General features: G+C 40.1%; 1 protein-coding gene across 4 annotated transcripts in view; it reads right to left on the bottom strand.

Annotated features, from left to right (window-relative positions):
• Positions 1–22,719, bottom strand: part of LOC121876860 (constitutive coactivator of peroxisome proliferator-activated receptor gamma-like) — a 63,960-nt gene extending 41,241 nt beyond the window's left edge. The window contains exons 1-7 of one of the 4 annotated variants that reach the window (XM_042382337.1): positions 22,612–22,686; positions 21,003–21,115; positions 14,630–14,735; positions 9,097–9,300; positions 8,342–8,497; positions 1,275–1,530; positions 554–740 (exon numbers count right to left, since the gene is read on the bottom strand). In XM_042382337.1, the coding sequence (XP_042238271.1) occupies positions 554–740; positions 1,275–1,530; positions 8,342–8,497; positions 9,097–9,300; positions 14,630–14,704 (878 nt within the window). In that variant the 5' untranslated portion in view covers positions 14,705–14,735; positions 21,003–21,115; positions 22,612–22,686. Of the gene's footprint in view, positions 1–553; positions 741–1,274; positions 1,531–8,341; positions 8,498–9,096; positions 9,301–14,629; positions 14,736–21,002; positions 21,116–21,437; positions 21,636–22,611 lie in introns of those variants that run through there. The other 3 variants (XM_042382338.1, XM_042382336.1, XM_042382339.1) reach the window with 3 other exon arrangements.
• Positions 22,720–23,677: the final 958 nt, after the last annotated feature.

The following is a 23,677-nucleotide window of genomic DNA, read 5'->3' as shown; positions in this document are numbered from 1 at the left end:
TTTGAGAGCACCAAACTAATAACCAGTGTTAAAGGTTGCAGCACAAGAAGATGTGTTTGTTAATTTACTTATAGATTTATCATGTGTTACTACAGTACAGTAAACCTAAAGTATTAAAGAGTACAGTAGGTATCTGCACAAAATCATTTTTTCTGTAAAAATATCTTAAATGCTCGAGGCAGAAAGTCAGTGTTGATCTTGTGTGAGAAAAAGTCAATGTTGAAAATTAATGTGTCTCTACAGCACTGTGATGGTAAAAAAAAATCAAACATTACTGAACTCTAAAGTACTGAAGAACACCTTAATAAAACTGTGTTCACTATAAAAGTATCTTTAATGTATCAAGTGGTGTTGGTGGCTTGTTGTGTCAGTGAGGGAGAGGAGCCTGTCTAATAGTACACTCATACTCATCTTCTACACCAACAACACTGTCTAATGCACTCAAATTCAGTCTTGGCCAATTATATGTAATATTTCTTGTAAACATCTTAGCGGTACAGTACGTATATATTTTTAATCTATTATAATGTTTTGGGTTGTTTAAAATGGTGACCTGGCCAGGAGGGGTAGTTGCTGAAGCAGGTGGTCCATGGAGGGCTGCGTGTTGATGAAGGTGGCCACTTTGGGGATGAGGATCTCTGGTGGGGGGCGGTTGTGGTGACGGTGGTGATGATGGCTTGACATCTTAAGTGACTGCTGGTGGAATAACAGCAGATCCTCTTGACGGATTACATCATTTCCTACAATATCAGAGGTCAGCGTTGATTGAAAAAATCTAGTCTGGTATTGGGATCAACTGTTCCACATTAAAAGTGAAATATGGAGGACTTGTACACATTCACAGACGATAAGACCACATGTGAGAACAAGTAGCATCAGGCGAAAGTTGCCTCGAATAATTAGTTTAATTTGATAATTCAAAAGCTATGTGAAAATAACAATAATATATGATTAATATAAATAAATATAAAATTGATACCGAAGCTTCACTAGTTCTTGAAGCAGCCAATGTCAAAGGGGGCTCTAAGTTTACTTCAGCATTGGTTCACTGGGTGACAAGTTGTAAACACCAATTACAGTAATAAGTTTGGACAATGTAAACCTACTCTGAAAACAAGTCAAGCAGGTTGGTCAGGTGCTGTTACGTTAGCAATGTACAGTATCACAGGTAACTTGCTGACAACCTCCACATAATAAAATGTTGTCAAACTTTGAACCTCTGTGTGTTCAGCATTACTGTACAGTACTGTGCTGCAAGAGAACCTTTGGCTCACCTATAAGGCAGGAGAGGACGGGCAGCTGATCGATGGTGATGTGAAGAACACGAGACAGAGCGTTACGGTCGTACATAATAGTGTCCAGAGTTTCTAGGTTTAGGTGATTAATAGAAAAGTAGTAATGAGACGTGTTGTAGATTATATAGTCTGAGTCCTGGCCTAAGATCCCCATGGCACCAAACTTCTTGGCATACTCTGCTACAGCCTTGTCGCACTCATCCAGGCAAGTAAACACCGGGCAGCCCAGAACATCCTGCAAGTGGATATTTACACACACTTTATAAAATCATGCTGTCTCTATTAATGGAAATAACATACAAACATGCACACCAACTCAAAAACACATACAGTATACACAATTTATAATCTTGCATGCAACCCAAATTCCATGACCCATTATGATCTTATCCCACCTGGTACAGGGAGCCCCCAAAGTTCACGGATTTTTACTTTGCGGTCCTCTATTATTCGCAGATGACACCCTGGATGTACCCAAGAATGTCTGTGGGTAGTTTTAAATTGCCGGCATTTTCACGGCTGGGACAGGGAGCCATTCGTTCTAGAGACAGTAATTTCCTTTACCTGTATTGTAAATGTGTGTGTAGACACACACACACAAAATACGTACAAATAAATAATACCTTAATTGGAAAATCCTCTCACAAATAATCAGAAACAAATTTATTAAAAATGTAAGTCTATCCTCAAGTCCATGCTCTAATAATAACGTACTGTAATAGAGCATGGACTTGAGGGTAGACTCCCATTTTTAATATATTTGTTCCTGATTATTGTGAGGATTTTCCAATTATTATTTATTTGTACGTGTTTTGTATGTGTGTGTGTGTGTGTGTGTGTGTGTCTACACACACATACACATATTATTCACGGCCATTTTGAGAACCTAACCCCCGCGAATTAGGGGGGCCCCCTGTACAGTAATAAGAGTGTACAAAATATAATAGCTTCAATTAATCAGAGTACAGTCCTCATATCTGAGGGTTGGCAATGGCAATCTTCCACTCTAAAAGTTCTCTGGCAGTTTTTACCAAACCTCCAAGGTTTTGTGTGTCTGGGGAACCTGTTTTTAATTTCATTCATTTATCCTAGTCTCTGCCTTCCCTGGCCATCCTAACCTCAACTTTTACAATTAATATTTCGGTTATTATCTCCTCATCCCTAATTACTGTATATAATCAAAGTACTGTATTTAATTTTTCTTTTTCTGTACATTTCAAGTATTTCTCTTGAAGTTTTTGCTAATCTTAGTACTTCTTCATTTGTTTTAATGTCAGTAAAGCTTATTTTTAGCATTCACCTTTAACACCACATTTCAAAGGCCTCCAACTTCTTTCTGGTGTCTGCTGAAAGTGTCCATGCTTCTGACCCATACAATAGTCCTTGCCATGTAAAGCCTTTTAGCAGCCTTTTTCTCAAATTTAATGTCTCTTTTCCATTAGGCCTTTTAGACTATTAAATGATGTTTTTGCTTGTCCTGTTTTTGTTTTGATTTCTTCCACACACCTACCATCACAGCTAATGTTGCTTCCCAAATACGAAAATTTCTCCACTTGTTTAAGTTACCTATTGCCTACTACAATTTCTATTTTAAGATTTATTTCCAATTTGGAAGCAACCATTATTGTACATAATTGTGGTTTAATAAATAAGAGAGTATTTGATCATGCATACAAATTTATATACAGTACTGTAAATATAAAAGGCACTTTTTCCCCCACAAGCATGAGAGCCCATCAGGGACACAGTAGATACTGTAGTGGATCCTCTCCCCTACAACTCCCAACTGAGCTCCGGCCGCGCGCCTACCAGCCAATCAGCGTACAGCCAGGGAGACCATTCTACACTCGGCTACCGGCCCAGCAACATCTCTCACAGCTCCTCACCACCCAGCTTCCTCAGAAACCTCCTCGCCCTACAGGACCTCTGAGCAAGCTTCTCCTCACCTCGTCACTCCTAAGCACTGCACTGTACAACAATATATATACAGAAAGCGCATTGTGAGTTTCCTTCCTCCATCCCATCCTGAGTGCAAACACAATCATACCCCACAATACTACACACTGAATACTAAACCTCAGTAGTTAATGAGTCAATGTGACCAGCACTGCATTTCACTACCTTTACTTCTCCATCTCAAGTCAGGCACCCATCCACACCTGGGCCTACTGGTGGTGAAAACAGTGACCATTTGGATAGAAACAAGTCTTGGTTTCTGTTAAAAAATTGTAAATTTGGAAGCTGCAGTTATACAGTACATGTATCGTAAAACCTTCAATTCTAATGCCAATACTGTACTGTACCAATATTTTGTAATTTCTAAAAACTATGTATCACATGTGTGGTGCACTGACATAGCCTTTACATATATGGCAACTGAACCCCTACAAAAGAAAGATACCGTACTTATTAATTACAGACAGATACTTGTCTTACAAGTGAGGCAGCTTCTTATAATACTACACAAGCTGTCAAGTGGGTGTTCAATGTCCTCAAACATCTTCCACTTGCAGAGACAAACTGGTGGCCCACATGGGTACACCAGTCACCCTTCCCTTCCCTCCCCAGCACACCATATTGGGTAAACCAAGTACTGTACTACAGCTGTTCTCTACACATTGTTAGACTCTCACCTTTAACCTTCTGATTATCTTGATGCACATGAAGGTAATGTACTGTACTGTACTGTACTGTACATCATAATATCTCTATCAATACAATTTCTTGTAATTGTTTATGTGGTCATGTGAAACCGAATCAAAATATGTACAGTATATAATGTATTGATACAAAATTAATGCACTCAAAAAGGTTTTACTTTCTGGATTTCTGCAGTGGACTGACCTTTCATATACAGTACTGTACATTTTTTTGCATTAAAAATGCTGTACGTTTATGGTAATTCCCATATTCGTCCTTGAATCACTCACATGACCACACAGAGGGCGAGTCAGCTGTTAAGTCCACAATCACACACACTTTAATGTACAGCAATAGATTGCTTTATATAGGTTGGCTTGGCAAATTAATATTAGTCACACACATATCATTTTTATCATCTATTAACTTTATAATTTTTAATCACAATTTTATCGAGTTATTTGGTAGATTCACTGTGTTAAATAAAAAAATGTGGCAACTTTGCAGTGGCTGACCAGCCAAATTGATTGGAGAAATTTACTTTGCTTAAACATACCGGCAAATTTTTATGGCACTTGATACAGCAACTGAATTTTGATATTTTCAAACATAGAAAAATTAAAAAATATATGCTTGTATTTACTATAAATACCAAGTGTATGGAGAGTCATAAATATTTGTAAGCAAGGTAATTGGGCACACATGACTCAGCCACACAGTTCATGAACTTAGCCAGCCAAGATTTTAACACCACCACTCTCCACCCCTGACAGACAGATATTCATTGAGTTACCTGAATATGCCTGAAAGGTATTATAGTTAGCCACTAAACAAGCAAGAATAGAATGATAGTGGTGGTGATACACAACCCTCGCATATAGTTGCGTTAAAGCTCGTTATCTCAATTTTATCTCTGGGGGGAGGGGGGACCCCAACTGTGCAAGTGAACAGCCCCTCAAGCACAGTAAAATGATCGTCTACTGCACTATAATATAACTATCTTGATAAGCAGAGTTGTGCTCTTAACAAGATTTTGTACCCAGACTGTCCAGTGATCTTGAAATTTGACACAAACACTAAACATGGTGGTTTTATTTTGTGTTATAATACAGGTAGTTCTGCTATAACGCGATAATTGTGTTCTTGTAAAATGTCGTGTTATAGAAAATCGCGTAATAGAAATAACAGGGCTTATGGAGAAAATAGGGTTAGGTGCAGATTACTCGAAATCGAAAAAATTTAGTAGTTAGCCTAACACAAAGGATAGCACAGTCTAAATAAATGTTACATTCATATCTAATAATGAAATCATACAGTAAATTTAACACTTTACCTTGAAAAAATATGAATGTAACTTGATGGGGGAGAAGGGTGATTTTGAGGTTGATAACATCGAGCTTCTCTTCAAGTGTTATATCCTTTCTTTTACGATAATCACCGGGAATTCTATCATCAGAACGCTTTTTGGAGATATTCTTCTTTACCATATTCACAGTTAATACCACAAAATTGGAGAAATAGTAAGCAAAAATCGCGTTATAACAAACAAGCGTTCGCGTTATACAAATATTGTTCCGAATTCATAAATCGCGTTAGAGCAAATTCGCGTTATCAAAACACGCGTTATAGCAGAACTCACTGTACAGGAGTTTCATCACAAGAACAGTTCCTCTATACGTACATGAGTTACAATCTGATCTTGACCTTTTTGTGGCATTGACCTTTGAATTAAATGATGACTTTAATTATCTGCATATTGTATGAATAAGACGTGTCATCCCACAAAGTTTCAACAAGACTTGACAACTGGCTTCTAGACATTATCTGGGTGAACATCACAAAGAAAAAGAAGTACAGAGGTAAGAATACAGTGGTAAGAATGCAAATATATAGTACAGTATACAGCTGCTCCCCGAATTACGATGGGGTTAGGGACCCAAACCCAGGTCGTAAGTCAAATTGGTCGTAAATCGAAAATGCAAAAAATAATACATAGAGAATTTAAATTGAAATACCTGTACAGTACAGTAAAAGTAATCAATAATGAAGAATGAATACAGTGTTACTGTGCACTTACCTTTAATGTAGTCAGCTGAATGCACACGGGGCCCCCATAATATTTTAATTATACATGGAGAATATATTAACTGGATGAAGCAGAGGAGGAGACAGGGATGAGTGGATCATCAATGTCGCTTTCTTCAGACAGGTTAACATACAGGGGAAACTTGCTTGTTGAAGGTATTGGATCATCTTTAGGGAGTGAAGAGGCAACACTGGTGGGGCGTGAGGAGACAGCAATGGGGACTTCTTAAAATATATGTCCAATTTAGACTGCACAGTTTGCTTTTTCTTTTCATTGTAAATCTCCCTGTAGCAAGCAAGTGCATCTTGGACCATTCTGTCAACTTTGGCAAAACGCTCATAATTTTGATCCATTCCGTCAAACAATTGAATCCCCTTATTAATTGTAGCAAATGCCTCTGCCATTTGTTTCACTGAAAAATTTTTGGGGGTGCAGGTTCTTCTTCTACATTTTGACTCTCGTCTTCCTCTGCAATTTTCTGTGCTTCCAGTTCAATAAGATTCTCATTACTTAGCTCTTCTGCTACACTTTCAACCAACTGCTCAACATTTTCATTATCAATATTTAACTCAAGCTGCTTAGCCAACTCCACTATCTTGTTACTAATCGCAGAAATTACTTCATCTTCATTAAATCCTCTGAAACTGTTCACATATCTTTTCAGGACTTTCTTCCATATTCCATTCATGCACTGACCTGTAATCTCATCCCATGCTGCAGCTGTGTTCTTTATACATTTCAAAATGATGTAGTCCTTCCAAAACTCTCTGAGCATTTTCTCACCTTCAGGAGCAGCAACAGCTTGAGCGAAGGTCGTACGTAAATAATTCGCTTTAAAAGCAGCAATAGCACCTTGATCCATGGGTTGGATGATAGAGGTAGTGTTAGGTGGAATGTAGACTATTTTAACATCAGGGTGCATGTCATCCAGGTGTGGTGGGTGTCCCGGAGCATTATCCAAAATTAACAAAATCTTGAATGCAATCCCTTGTTGCAGACAATACTCCTTGGCTCGTGGAATGAAACAAGTCAGGAACCAATCCTCAAACAATACTAGGGTCATCCATGCTTTCTTATTACTGCGATAAAACACTGGCAGTGTGTGCTTGCTGACATGTTTAAAAGCCCTTGGGTCCTCTGAATGATATATCATGAAGGGCTTTATCTTGAAACCAGCTACATTCCCATCCAACAGAAGTGTGATTCGGTTCTTGAATGCCTTGAATCCCGGCATTGTTTTTGCCTCTTTGTGGATGTATGTCCGTTCTGGCATGTACTTCCAGAATAAGCCAGTTTCATCCACATTAAATATTTGCTCAGGCAAATAATTTCCCTCCACGATGACACGATCTAGCTCCTCCTTAAAAGCTTCGGCAGCACCCACATCAGCACTTACTGCCTCTCCACTTACTTTTACACTGTGCAAACTGTAGCAGTTCTTAAACCTTTAGAACCACCCACGACTTGCTGTGATGGTTTGTTCGCACTTATCTCCTGCCTGCTCCTTCAGGCTTTCAAAAAGGCTTCTTGCCTTAGCCTGTAGGGTTAGAAGGCTTAAGGGTACACGCTTTTGTATCTGATCTTTCATTTATTGTTCACTTTATAGGTGCTGATCCTTTCACTACCTCACGAATACGGTCCTTGTCCTTCAAAATTGTCGATATGGTCGAGTGCGAGAAGCGTAGGTCGCATGAAATGGTTGCTACCATTTTTCCATTTTCATACTGCATTATTATCTTCACTTTCGTCTCAAAAGTAATTGACTGTCTCCTTTTCTTCTGAGCACCACCAGCACTCACTTCTACGCTTGCCAGTCATTCTAAAGTGAATTAGAAACGAAAATACTGTCAATACACAGCGCGATCACTATCAACAACAACGACAGCCAAACACCAACTAAGCACTCTACGGCGTGGGTGCTGTAGCCTCAAGGCGACGCGACCCAGCCCACTCGACGCTCTCGTACGGGACGGAAACGTTTCGGTCTAGAAAATACGCGCGTCATTTGAAATTTTTTTGGTACCGACTGCGGCGGTCGTATGTGCGGGTGGTCGTAGGTCAAGTATGTCGTAAGTCGAGGAGTAGCTGTACTTGAAAACTGAAAATAAGTACTGTACAGTATTAGGCTAATCATTTTCCAATCAACCAAATAAATAACCATTATGATGTAGAAACTATCTGAATGAGCAAGCATCAGTCAATGGCCATCCCTAACCTAACGTTGAATAAAGCACCAAGGGGTCTTCCATCTACAAACCTAACTAAAGATACCTTTCCTTTTGCCAGAGAGAGAGAGAGAGCATCCATAGTTGTGACTTGCCTTAAATATGAGAGGTGTAAAAGCTGCCAGCCCTGTGGGTAGGAAGAAATGCTTGCCGTGCTCCAGCTCCTTGTTTGTTTTGATCATACTGAAGTAATTCATCACATCCTTCAGGTTCTCCAGTCGCCGGTGTGTCCAGGTCACGCGCTTACGCTCCTGACAGTGACAAAAAGAAGACCGATACTGTTAATGATACAGTGTGTGGTGGAATTCTATTTATCTATCTATTCATCAATCAACCTATCTATTTATTTCAATCAATCAATCCATGTATCCATCAATCAATCAATCAATATATCTCTATCAATCTATCTATTCATCTCTAGCTCACTAGCTATCTAGTACCACTGTAATTTCTTAGGGATACTATATTCTATCCACTGTCTTGAACCCACGTCCCACTCTCCCCGTGATAAAACTGTCAGTCTTGTACCCCTCATAAGATAAGATAACATAACATAACATAACATCCATGATGAGTTTCAATAATTCTATACAAACCTAGATTCCTTCCATCATTTTCGTCAAGAGTTTCAATTACCATTTTCGACACCTATTAGCTTACTAGCTGTTTTGGCAGTTGGTTAGTTATGTGTCGCATGCTGAACAAACACACAGTAGGCATTCATTATATACAGTACTGTACAGTCAATAAAAAAACTATCCTTACAAAATTGTGTTAGACAATATTACAGTACAGATGAAGTACAGACAGTTTTTTTATTGCCTGTACAACAAGTTAAGACAATACGTGCCGGTGTGTTGCCATCAAAGAAGAACACGAGGCTGATGCCGTGGGCCGTCAGACTCTTGTAAAAATCTTGAATGTGTTCGACATAACCCTTCCACTGACCTCCGCAAATCCAATTTAGTTTGCCGTACAACTTCCGTAGGCAGGACATGCCATCCACCACAAGCAGCGGAACTTTTCCAGAACGCTTATGGTACTCGTCCGCAACCTGTAAGAATTGAAGGATGGCCCATTATCACAGATGGTCTTCATTATTGGTTCATATCTAACAATAAACACAAATGAATGAAACACCTACAGTATTTGGCTCAAGCCTTTTGTGCCCCTGCAAACATGAAAACCATGGAAAATATGTAGAATGATACATAACCTACTGTAGTGTGTACTCTACTGTACTGTAGTGTGTACCCTACTGTACTGTAGTGTGTACCCTACTGTACTGTAATGTGTACCCTACTGTACTGTAGTGTGTACCCTACTGTACCCTCCCTGTAAGAGAACCTTCACATGATTTATTTAATGCGAAATGGGTAAAAAAAAAGGGGGGATAAATGCTGTTCCTAATGACCACTGTATCATGTGTGGCCACTGTGGTTATGGTGACTGTTACCACCACAGTAAGATAAACTAGAAGAGAGAGAGAAAGAGAGGGATAGCCACAGTATGATAAACTAGACGAGAGAAAGAGAGAGGGTGAGAGGAGAGACAGAGTGTTGACAACGAACTTTGCTGAGGTGTTAAATGGGCGCGTCGGCCACGTTACTAAGCGAAATGGAGCTGGTAGAAGCTGCGTGACTGTCTGAGGGACAGTCTATCGCCTTTTACTGTAGACAACATCTACCAAGAGGATATTATATTTGTTCTCGTTGGTCAAACCCTAAACCCCAAAACATGAGTGTGATTGTGAACTAGTATATCCTCTAAGAACTCTAAATAACTTTAATAAGTGTATTTAAGTACTGTATATTGATCATATTATACAAACTGTGTCCTGATGTATCAGCAGTTGTAACATGTGAGATATATTTAAAAGGTTAATAGGTTATGAACTGTATATTGATCGTACTATTCAAACTGTGTGTCCTGATATACCAGCATTTGTTATATGTGAATTGTTCTTTAACAGGTTTTGACCGAATTATACTCATCACGTCAACGACAAGGGTCTTATTCTCCTCCACAAACCAAAATGGCTCCTATGAGAGATTAAAGTGACCACTGTGGTTATGGTGACCACTGTATCATGTGTGACCACTGTGGTTATGATGACCACTATGGGTGGCCACTGAGGTTATGATGACCACTGTGTGGCCACTGTGGTTATGATGACCACTATATGTGACCACTGTGGTTATGGTGACCACTGTATCATGTGTGACCACTGTGGTTATGGTGACCACTGTATAATGTGTGACCACTGTGGTTATGGTGACCACTGTATCATATGTGGCCACTGTGGTTATGATGACCACTATGGGTGGCCACTGAGGTTATGATGACCACTGTGTGGCCATGTGGTTATGATGACCACTATATGTGACCACTGTGGTTATGGTGACCACTGTATCATGTGTGGCCACTGTGGTTATGGTGGCCACTGTGGTTATGGTGGCCACTGTGTGGCCACTGTGGTTATGATGACCACTATATGTGACCACTGTGGTTATGATGACCACTACATGTGGCCACCTTGGTTATGATGACCACTGTATGTGTGACCACTGTGGTTATGATGACCACTATGTGTGGCCACTGTGATTATGATGACCACTGTATGTGTGACCACTGTGGTTATGATGACCACTGTATGTGTGACCACTGTGTGGCCACTGTGGTTATGATGACCACTGTATGTGACCACTGTGGTTATGATGACCACTATGTGTGGCCACTGTGGTTATGATGACCACTGTGTGGCCACTGTGGATATGATGACCACTATGGGTGGCCACTGAGGTTATGATGACCACTGTGTGGCCACTGTGGTTATGATGACCACTATATGTGACCACTGTGGTTATGGTGACCACTGTATCATGTGTGGCCACTGTGGTTATGGTGGTCACTGTGGTTATGATGACCACTGTGTGGCCACTGTGGTTATGATGACCACTATATGTGACCACTGTGGTTATGATGACCACTACATGTGGCCACCTTGGTTATGATGACCACTGTATGTGTGACCACTGTGGTTATGATGACCACTATGTGTGGCCACTGTGATTATGATGACCACTGTATGTGTGACCACTGTGGTTATGATGACCACTGTATGTGTGACCACTGTGTGGCCACTGTGGTTATGATGACCACTGTATGTGACCACTGTGGTTATGATGACCACTATGTGTGGCCACTGTGGTTATGATGACCACTGTGTGGCCACTGTGGATATGATGACCACTGTATGTGTGACCACTGTAGTTATAGTTATGATGACCACTATGTTTGACCACTGTGGTTATGATGACCACTATGTGTGGCCACTGTGGTTATGATGGCCACTATGTGTGACCACTGTGGTTATGATGACCACTATGTGTGGCCACTGTGATTATGATGACAACTGTAGTTATGATGACCACTATGTGGGGCCATTGTGGTTATGATGACCACTGTATCATGTGTGGCCAGTGGTTATGATGACCACTATGTGTGGCCACTGTGGTTATGATGACCACTGTGTGGCCACTGTGGTTATGATGACCACTGTATGTGTGACCACTGTGGTTATGATGACCACTATGTGTGGCCACTGTGGTTATGATGACCACTGTGTGGCCACTGTGGTTATGATGACCACTGTATGTGTGACCACTGTGGTTATGATGACCACTATGTGTGGCCACTATGGTTATGATGACCACTGTATGTGTGACCACTGTGGTTATGATGACCACTATGTGTGGCCACTGTGGTTATGATGACCACTGTGTGGCCACTGTGGTTATGATGACCACTGTATGTGTGACCACTGTGGTTATGATGACCACTGTATGTGTGACCACTGTGGTTATGATGACCACTATGTGTGGCCACTGTGGTTATGATGACCACTGTGTGGCCACTGTGGTTATGATGACCACTGTGTGTGACCACTGTGGTTATGGTGACCACTGTATGTGTGACCACTGTGGTTATGATGACCACTATGTGTGACCACTGTGGTTATGATGACCACTATGTGTGGCCACTGTGGTTATGATGACCACTGTAGTTATGATGACCACTATGTGTGGCCACTGTGGTTATGATGACCACTGTGTGGCCACTGGTTATGATGACCACTATGTGTGACCACTGTGGTTATGATGACCACTATGTGTGACCACTGTGGGTTAGATGACCACTATGTGTGACCACTGTGGTTAGGATGACCACCATGTGTGACCACTGTGGTTATGATGACCACTGTATGTGTGACCACTGTGGTTATGATGACCACTGTATGTGTGACCACTGTGGTTATACCACTGTGGTTATGATGACCACTATGTGTGGTTATGATGACCACTATGTGTGACCACTGTGGTTATGATGACCACTATGTGTGACCACTGTGGTTATGATGACCACTATGTGTGACCACTGTGGTTATGATGACCACTGTGTGGCCACTGTGGTTATGATGACCACTGTTCATGTGCCACTGTGGTGATGACCACTATGTGTGACCACTGTGGCTATGATGACCTATGTGGCCACTGTGGTTATGATGACCACTATGTGTGGCCACTGTGGTTATGATGACCACTGTATGTGTGACCACTGTGGTTATGATGACCACTATGTGTGACCACTGTGGTTATGATGACCACTATGTGTGGCCACTGTGGTTATGATGACCACTATGTGTGACCACTGTGGTTATGATGACCACTGTATGTGACCACTGTGGTTATGATGACCACTATGTGTGACCACTGTGGTTATGATGACCACTATGTGTGGCCACTGTGGTTATGATGACCACTATGTGTGGCCACTGTGGTTATGATGACCACTATGTGTGGCCACTGTGGTTATGATGACCACTGTATGTGTGACCACTGTGGTTATGATGACCACTATGTGTGACCACTGTGGTTATGATGACCACTGTATGTGTGACCACTGTGGTTATGATGACCACTGTATGTGTGACCACTGTGGTTATGATGACCACTATGTGTGGCCACTGTGGTTATGATGACCACTATGTGTGGCCACTGTGGTTATTATGACCACTGTATGTGTGACCACTGTAGTTAGACTAGTTACCAAAGCAGCCAGACAACAACAACAGGTAATAATTGACACACAGTTGGGCTCCTTATGAGGTGTTTGGTGTAGCAAGGGTTAAGTCACCAATCTGGTGTTTACCCATTTTCAGTGGACTCGGATACAGTACAGTACAGTACAGTACAGTACAGTACAGTGCAGTACAGTGCAGTACAGTGCAGTGCAGTACAGTACAGTACATGTACTCGATCGAGTTCACACTATCTGGTGGTGAAACTAGTCAAGGCAAAAGCGACCATATTGTGGAGCTAACCTAGGTTGAAATTACAATAGAAAATGTGCCAGAAATGTATACAGTACTCAGGTCCTTCTCGGCTAATAACCCCCACCACTTATGCTACACATTTTCATCCTGTGTAGTGACTATAGTATTATTATCTTTTAATTACATATACCTCAAAATAAATCCTTTCCATTGAGTTATCAAAATAACAGATTAATGTAAAATAAAATCCTGTATATTTCATAATAATCCAAATACTGTAGTAAAGGATTACTATTTTCTTATATTTACTGTACATTCATGTGCCTCATTTACATTAGTGTACAATTTGGTTAATTAGGGAAAAATAAAAAAATAAAATTTTCCATTTTCTACTTTCCTTTCCTTATTGGACTTGTCAGGCAAACAAAATGACATTACTGTATAAAACATGAAAATTGGATTGTTTTTGTTCGCTGTACATTTTTTTTAAACTTTAAATGCGATTACAGGTGTATATCTAAATTCAATTTTGGTGACCTCACCCTAGTTGCAAGAGACCCCTTATATCTAAAAAAATAAAAGAGTTTTAAGTGTGTGTGTGTTGTAATTTATAACAAAAAGGGATCTCTGGACCTTCTTGGTTTCCACTACCAAATTATTCTTTACTCTACATAAAAGCTAAGAACATTAACTATTCTTTGGTTACACAGCTCTCAAACTTTTGTGATTGAGCAAAATAAATAAAAGTTTGCCAAAAAGTAGCACAGTCCAGTGATATTTCTTTGTTAAATGGCAACAAAAACTTCCAATTAGATCTGAGGAGTCCAGCCCATGTGTTGAAAAGATAAGCTACTATCCTAGTCTCTCTACAGTACAATGGTCAAACATGCTATTGTTAAGGGTCAGACATCATCAACTTATTATACTACTGTACATACGGGGAGGTGAAAGTCAGTACATGTACTGTACTAAACATGCTTGATTTTGTTAAATTACAACAAGGTGTAACATTGAACACTTTTACTTGATGAATGGGAGTATGACTGACCTTTCCTATGTTGACAGAGTAGCATGCTTGCCCACAGTGGCCCTCCAAAAACGACTGCAAACCTCGCACGCCCATGATTAGTGTGTTGCAGGCTTCACTTCTCTACCTGTGCAACAAAAAACACAATTTATATTAGTTGGGTATCCATAAATTAATAAATGCAGTACTCAATATAATCCTCAACTAATGACTAAAAAAATTGTCACAGGAGTCTCAGCATTAAGAGCAAGGACACCTGGAAGGGCCCGTGCTTGTCCTGTCAGTATTCCATTTTGCAAAGCCTACCAAGTTGGTGGTACAGATGGGGTGCTGGTGGCAATGTTTAGTGATTCTCACCCTGTGTCCTGGGTCAGATGTGAGAAGGGTGTTATCCAATGTAACCCTACCAAACATTGCAGGTTTTCTCCAGGTACTCTAGTAGTACTTTACTAACACTGGACACTGAAGGTCATAACAAAGAACAGACATTAACATTAAAAATACTGTACACTGAACGAATATTTTTTTTTTTTTTTTTTTTTACATATACTGTACCTCTCACACTCGCACCATCAAACTCCCTGCCAGCTGCCACATGTGTGTGTTTTTCCTACATCTAACATCCCCAAATTCATTGTTCTATTACAAATATCTTCAATCTTTGACAAAGAATAGTTTGGCAAAGACTTACTGTAGTACAGTACTGCAATTGCTTCCCGGTGCAAATCATTAAGAGAAAAATAATTAAAAGTTCATATAAAAGTGTTTTGAGAATAATGAATTGGCATACAGTGAGTTCTGCTATAACGCGTGTTTTGATAACGCGAATTTGCTCTAAAACGATTTATGAATAGAGGAATGATATTTGTATGACGCGAACGCTTGTTTGCTGTAACGCGATTTTTGCTTACTATTTCTCCAATTTTGTGGTATTAACTGTGAATATGGTAAAGAAGAATATCTCCAAGAAGCATTCTGGTGATCGAATTCCCGGTGATGATCGTAAAAGAAAGGATATAACACTTGAAGAGAAGCTCGATGTTATCAACCTCAAAATCATCCTTCTCCCCCATCGTTACATTCATATTTTTTCAAGGTAAAGTGTTACATTTACTGTATGATTTCATTATTAGATATGAATGTAACATTTATCTAGACTGTGCTATCCTTTGTGTTAAGCCAACTACTAATTTTTTTTCGATTTCGAGTAGTAATCTGCACCTAACCCTATTTTCTCCATAAGCCCTGTTATTTCTATTTCGCGATTTTCTATAACACGATATTTTACAAGAACACAACTATCGCGTTATAGCAGAACTGACTGTATGTCCTAGTGAGGATAGAAGACTTTCTACATGACCGCAAGCAGTGTGTGTGTGTGTGGTGATTAATGGCACGAAATCATCATCCGTACCTGTCACAAGCAGGGTACCACAGGGCAGTATATTGGGCCAGCTGTTGTTTATTTGTTTCATAAATGACATGCCTGACGTTGTACCCTCCTCCATACAAATGTTTGCCGATGACGCCAAGTTATTTAGGGAAATCAAGAACCAAGCGGACTGTGAAGAGCTGCAGAAGGACCTCTGTGGGCTCCAAGAATGGTCGAAGATATGGCTGCTGAGATTCAATGTCACGAAGTGTAAGAGGATGCACCTGGGGCGTACCAACGGTAAGGAGGCGTATCATATGTCCCAATGGGATGAAGAAACTGCACTATTTGAGACTGAATGTGAGAAGGATCTAGGTGTGTATGTTGACAATGAGCTGAAGTTCTCGGGCCAATGTGAGAAGAAGGTAAATCAGGCAAATAAATTATTGGGTCATATAAGAAGATCGTTCAGATATCTAGACGGTCCATGCCTCATAACAATCTTCAAGAGTGAAGTGCTTCCCCATCTGGAGTACTGTCACCCCGTCTAGTCCCCGAGATATGCTAGGGACTGTCAGTTGGTTGAAAATGTTCAAAGGAGGGCCACCAGACTGGTGCCTGCATTTCAGCACCTCAGCTACCCTGAGAGATTGGAGCGCCTAAACTTGCCTAGCTTATACTACAGACGGGCAAGGGGTCACCTAGTTGAGGTGTATAAGCATCTCAAGGGGCACTACTCAGTCGAGTGTCCTTACTTGGAGCTGGCGGACGCTCGCCCCACACGGGGTCACAGCTCAAAATCGAAGAAGCCGCAAGTCCATAAAACTGTGAGGGCAAACTTTTTCGAAGTGAGAGTTGTGAACTCTTGGAACAATCTACCAGAAAGTGTTGTGAAGGCACCGAGTGTGAGCTCTTTCAAGACAAGACTTGACCAACACTGGAGCAGGTTCAGGTACATTGAGGAGCCGGTGTATGCCCAGTACTTGCCAACAGTGCGTAACAGAGACATGACCGATCGCCCAAGCGGCTAACTAGCCGATCCGTGGTGAAAAGGATAAAAGTAAAAGTGAAGAGACTATTATACATTATATACTGTATAAAGCAACTAGCAGTGTATGCGAGTAAAATACTTCCACAGGTAGTCCTCATTTATTGCAAGTTATCGCAATTAAATTTTTACGGCCAAAATATTTGACTATCGCAGTGTTTCAATTGTTTTCACTGCTATCATCAGGAAAAAATTCAAACTAATAGGGCACAATTTCCCCTTGGCTTCAGTTCCAATGGAGGAACATTATCATGTAATAAAGCCAGAAGCATCTATGCATCCTGATAATTCCCAGTGCAGAGGCATTAAAGCAATCCATAGTTGGTCCACGTTTCTCCATACCTTCAGGCAGATGATGTTATAATGTTATTACTCCACTTCAACAACTAAGGTCTTTAAGTGCATAACAAATACTGTACAGTGCACCATTCCATCAATATTTAAAAATTAGCTACAAGAGCTAGTTATAACTGTCATAGGGCAGAGTGAAGCTTTTGAGGAAAAAAAATAATTGTGTCCATATTTTAGTCTGAAAAATAGAAGGCTCAGTTCCACACCTGAGCTATGAAAAACATTTACTATAACTACAATTTTCTCACACTGTTTACACAAAAAAGAAATTTCTCTAACAGAAAGGGAATAAGTTATGAAGAATCTAATCTCCTAAAATTATGACTAGATGAAAGCCCAGACTTGTCACTGCATACTTTATCAAGAACTCAAGGTACAGTAGTAAAGAATTTTCCTCACTGAGCGTCCTAAAGCAGTGTCCCAAGAAGCACTCAAAATTAACTATTAAGACAGATAATAAAGATGGAGATAATTCCTAATGACCTGTAACAGTTTCGTGAAGATACACCGAGCATCTTTTATGCTCAGAGCAGGAAGGACAGTACACACAACATAACCAAACAGAAAGTAACTCCTAAAAATTCTTAAGAACTGAACCTTGCCAATAAACATTCCCCAAATCAGTGGATGTACAGTACTTAAAGGCTCAATTTCACTTGAAGGTTCATATTTATCTGAAACTGAAGATCTGGTAAAGACTCCTGCAACTCTAGGACCCTCTGAGGCCTTAGGAACATGCAACACTTGAGAAGTTAACTACTGTACAGTACAGTACAGTACCAGCTCTGACCCCTTTGAACAAACTGGAGTTCCAGGTAGTCCAAGTTCCGGTACACCTCTAAAAACACCCTAATGTATTAGGGTAATGTCCCTGCACATGAAGTACTGTACCAGGGCCACCACTAACCACTCCAGCATGTTAATTTAGTTTTAGGGAATGTAATAGTATAAGACTAATTGGTGCTCTTGCCTTAATGATAACACCTTGAACTGTGGTAAACTTTGCTAGTAATCCTTCAAGTCTTTACCAAGGCTCTACACTTAACTTTATTAGAAAACAAGTAGATCAGGGGAGAGTTGGTGTAGTGTGAAGTACCTAGTGTCATTGCCTGTCAGATAGAGACTTGAAATTCAAAATGGCACCTGTCCTTAAACTAAGATAAAGCACAGAAGCCTCAGTGTAATGACTGGGCAACCACAGCACTATTGGACCTCATGTTCCCAGTGAGCACCATAACCTTTACACCTGATTTCCCTCACTATTAAGTGTGGAAGGCGAGAGAAGGTTGGTCAGTTTATTAACAAGTCAGCCATACAGCCAGTTGGAAAGACCTAGACCCCAACAATAATGACAGCAAACTGGCTTAAGGGCGAGTATGGTGTAAGAAATGTGAATGCCACTTACCAGTATGATGCACAACAAGATCCAACCACCAGGATCATTAGTTCATACACATACAGTATACCAGTACTGAGGTATTTTTTTGATTCTCTCAGCACTTCACTAAAAGGGGTATACATCTGGAACAGCTCTGCATCATTGACATTTTTTCTATCAGAATCTTCATCAATTCATTTGTTATAATATAAAGATTAAATCCACTTGAGCAACAAAGAAAAAATTCCAAAATTTATTAATGAAGCAAATTAATACAAACTAGTAATACTAAATAACAAGAGTGGACCAGCCTTAGTAACAATAAAGCTTTATTACCTGAAGAAACACTGAAAATGCACGATATATATTTACTGGTTTTTACTTGCAATATGGGCACCCTTTTGTAAATTGGGGAATGCCTGCACGTACTGTACTCAAACAACACAACTTGTGAAAGCAGGTGTTACCAAATTTCACAGTACAGTAGTCTCAGTAACCATTTCCTTTGTATTGTTGAATGTGAAACATGTTCAAGAATATACAGCTGCTCCTCGACTTATGACGGGGTAAGGGACCCAAATCCAGGTCGTGTCGAAAATGCTTAAATAATACATAGAAAATCTAACATGGGTGTCTCTTTTTCTTCTCAGCACCGCAAAACTCACACTTTTAAGCTTGCCAGCCATTTTAAAGTGAATTAATAAAGAAAATTTTGTCAGTACACAGCGCAATCACTAACGTCGGGACTCGCAAATACGTAATTTGACAAAATTTTGGTACGACTGAGGCAGTGGTATGTCCGGGTGGTCTTAAGTCGAGGTACTGTACATATAAGTTGCATTAATAATTATTACCACCCATTAGGAGACTTAAATTTTTGTTCCGTGTACCAACACTTACCTGACTGTAAGGAGTAATGAATCCCCTCCATCCACCACAGAAGCTACGCTCTTGTCAGTGGTTTTTTGACCGGTCACTGACCTTTACTTACTTTCGTTATTTGTCCAGCATTCATTCTGATTGATTGAGGCACTGAACCTAGATTATTAAATTCATTCACTTGCAAACCTAACCCAATCCAACCAAACAAACCCAACCTAATTTAATTGACTTAACCTAACCCATATTAAAAGTTATAACCTAAACTGACCAAATGTATCCTAATCAGGGGCAGAGCCAGAGAAGGGGGGTTCTGGTGGTCTGGATCTACCTTTTCATCAGAAAATTCCAATACTTTTTCTTTAATGCAGTATTGTACTCAGGCATTTTTATGTTGCAAAAAAAAAAATATTTTTGAACTCAGAATATCTCCTAATACCAAATGCACAGGACTTCAAAATAGTCTCAAAATGCCCATGATATTGGTCATATTAAAAAATAATAAATAAATAAATCTGGTAGAGGGGTAAGCCCCCTCCCCCCAGCTGGGTGGGCTCACTATACTCACCATGTTATGCCCCCTTGATATTCCTCGATCTGCCCCTGCTAATCTAACTTAATTTAACCTAACCTAACCTTACCTATTGTTACCTAACTTACCCTGTTGTAACTAAACCTTATGTGATCTAACCAAACATAACCTAACCATGTCTGTAAGTGACCAAATTCAGCTCGGTAATCTAGGTTATCAGCATCATCGGCCTCGACCAATCGGAATTTATATCATTTTTATCACTTATCAGCTTACTAGTCACTCAGGTGGTTGGTCTATCCAGTGTTAGTACAGGAGGAAACCGGAGGCCCGGAAACCTGTGATGTTTGGCAGTGAGGGCCACACTGGATAACACCTCACCTGCGTCTGGGTCAAGCAGGATTCAAACCCTTGACATATTGGCGAGATACACACATTACCGCTGTACCACCATCACAGTATAGTACTACTGTATATGGTTTAGCTCTACATATCTGAATGCCAAAGATCCTGTTTTAATCATTTGAATTACAATGAATTTAATATAGTGCATAATTACCTTGGGTCCAACTAATTGCCGATTCTTTCCTGTAAAATGGCCAGCTACTTTTTAAAGGCTACAGACCTCTCTCATATGAATGAATAATTAAGTTAATAAACTTAATCAGACTATGTGGTTCATTCAACCATTTATATGAACAAAACTTCAGATAAATGTATAACAGCCTGGTGTGATGATACTGTATATTGTACTGTACTGAATAATGATGTAACCTGGCAGAGTTTTGTGTGTGTGTTTTCAAATAATGACAACATACGGTAACTGATGCTCACGCTGAAAAAACTTAAGTTCCCATGACCATCTGAAGAAGCTGAACCTCCCCATCATTAGTGTACCACAGGATGGGTGCGGTTAGGTTATGATCAGGAGCATAACATTGATGTAGCTGCAACGAATGTAGGAAAAAATGTCACAGAAAAAAATGGCAAAAGGAAGGTATAATCATCAGACTTGGAAAAATGGCACATTAATTTTTATTGACATGTTTTCGCTAAAATTTTATGAAGTTTGTTACTGAAACTTACTTGGAGTTATATCAACGTCATAACATAAAACATTTATTTCCTTTAACTAAAACATTCTATTGTATGTTGGTGAAAACTCGTACATAAATGAATTACAAAATTAAAAATGTCACATTGCATATTATTGTTTAAGATTTCCAACGAATGTTATAGCTAGCGCCTGCACAAACTCTTTGAACTAACTTGCAACCAGCTTGGCGGTCCTGGCAGAGGATCTTCAGCCTTGTCTGGAGGTTCTTTTAAACTCGTTTTTGGCGCATCCCGAGTGGCTCACCACGAGATTCTTTGATGATTTCAGATGATACAACAGCATGGTCAGCTTGGATCCACTGGATGGAACGCCAGATAGTTGGGTGGCTGTGCCCAACCAACCTGGTAGTAGAGGAAGTAAGGATACCTAACGAGCTCCTTTGTGGTTCGTGAGCTCGAAGCGAAATTTGTTGTGCTATTTTTTTCCAGTATGAAAATTGTGTAATTTTTTCCTGTGCCATTTTTTCCGAGTACCAGCTGCAGCAGGTAGAGGCTGGCCCACCATGGAGACCAAATACTATAATGCCACTGTCACGAGTCATAGTCTTAAGTAGTTCAAGACATGGCCTCTCTTAATGTAAAGACAAAACAACTGTTCACTGCAGACTTACCTAACACCTCACCTGAACAAGTGACCTGGTCTACAAACACGCCAATCTCCGAGAAATGGGTGGACAGGCCCTGTGTACAAGATATGTTGGACTATACAGCGGCTGGCAACAGACACAAGCTATGACGCTGAGCAACATAAACGCAGCTTAAGTGCTAAATAAAACAATGTTGAACTTTCTTCTAGAACATTACTGTAGAAGCTACTACATGTACAGTACTGTACCGAACAATTCTCAGCTGCTCTGGCCAGTTCTGACATGGCGCAAGGTTCCCAAAATGCGCACACCTACAAACGTCACCGAGACACACTTTAGTGTCAGTGAGATTCAGAACTATGGCAAGACAACACTATTTTATCCTGGCAACATCCGGTGACATTACTTCTGTCATTCCATAAATGGTGCCTCGGTAATATTCATTCTTATCCGTCTAGCAGAGAACAATATCTGCATCGTCATCTCCACCAGGCAGAGACATGACAACTCCCTGTACATTATGTTAGTCTGCCTCCTCACTCATTAACGTGTGCAATGAACCATAAATTACTGAACTGCATTATAGTTTTAATTATTATGGTAAGATGAATCAGATAACACGCAAATGAACCACCCATCAATGATTTGACAGATGGCGAAATTTACCAAGTCAAATATGAGAAGAAGCATAAATGCAAGTATCGGAATTAAAGTGATATTGTTTTATATTGCTTAGTTACCTTCCACAGAAATAGGTGGGTGGAAAGAGGCACCGTCGCCCCCTCAGCAGCACACCCTTCCCCTGTCATGTCCCGGTGCAGACTGATGTTGCATTGTTGCCAGGAACCACAAAATTAAGATGTCATACGGCATAGAATTTGATGTATATATTTCACTATGATTATATTTTGCGTTGAATATAATATGAAAAATTACTATAATATCCTTTCTTTAAAAATGTGGGTAGTAGAAGCCTGTAATTTATGTGAAAATGGAGGATTGTTAGTATCGTACGTGGGAATGCGGAGGGCGCGGTTTCAGATATTGATCTGCGTCCTCATTCTAAAACGGGCCTCATGTTCTTGCACCTACACTCTAAATATTAACTGTTACTCAAATTGCTGATTTCTGCCATGATTTTTTTTATAGTGACAACGCTAAAACCACAGTGAAATTTGCTAGGACGGTGTAACATTAACACTTCAGTGAAGATGAGATGTTATTACTAGAACTGAGGCAGCTTGCTAGGTCAATTCAAAGTCAACTCACACAGCAAATTCCAACTTTTTTTTTATGGATACTGTACTCTTTTATTTCTCTGCTGTATACATGATCAAAATCACTTTACCTAATCGCTGGTGTTGTGTGTACGTAGATGACTTCTGCTCTAATGATTTTTTCCTTTTTTTTTTGTATAGTAGTTGCATCATGTCCTTGAGTTTGTCATTCGTGAATCGTGATGGTCGCTGTGTTTCTCTGTTATGTCTTTCTCAGACCAGCCTTACCCAGACCCCCCTCCTACCTCCCCAGCTTACGTCATCCTCTCTCTCTCTCTCTCTAAGATATATTTCGGGAACGATTTTACCAATATTACTGACAATGAATACAGGAGAATGAACACGTCATGACCCTGAACCTAACCTAATATTAACCCAATATAACCTAGCATAACGTAGCATAATCTAGTACTAACCTAACAGAGCCTAACCTACATTACCAACACTGACGTTAACCTAACGTAATGCTAAGAGAGTTGTGCAACTAGCTTGCCGAGCCCCTGAAGCTCCTGTTCTGTAAATGCCTGAA

The sequence above is a fragment of the Homarus americanus genome, unplaced genomic scaffold (assembly GCF_018991925.1).
Source record: "Homarus americanus isolate GMGI-L3 unplaced genomic scaffold, GMGI_Hamer_2.0 scaffold50281, whole genome shotgun sequence".
NCBI classification, from domain to species: Eukaryota; Metazoa; Arthropoda; class Malacostraca; order Decapoda; family Nephropidae; genus Homarus; species Homarus americanus.
The sequence above is the reverse complement of the archived record's forward strand: the minus strand, read 5'-3'. Positions and strand labels throughout refer to the sequence as shown.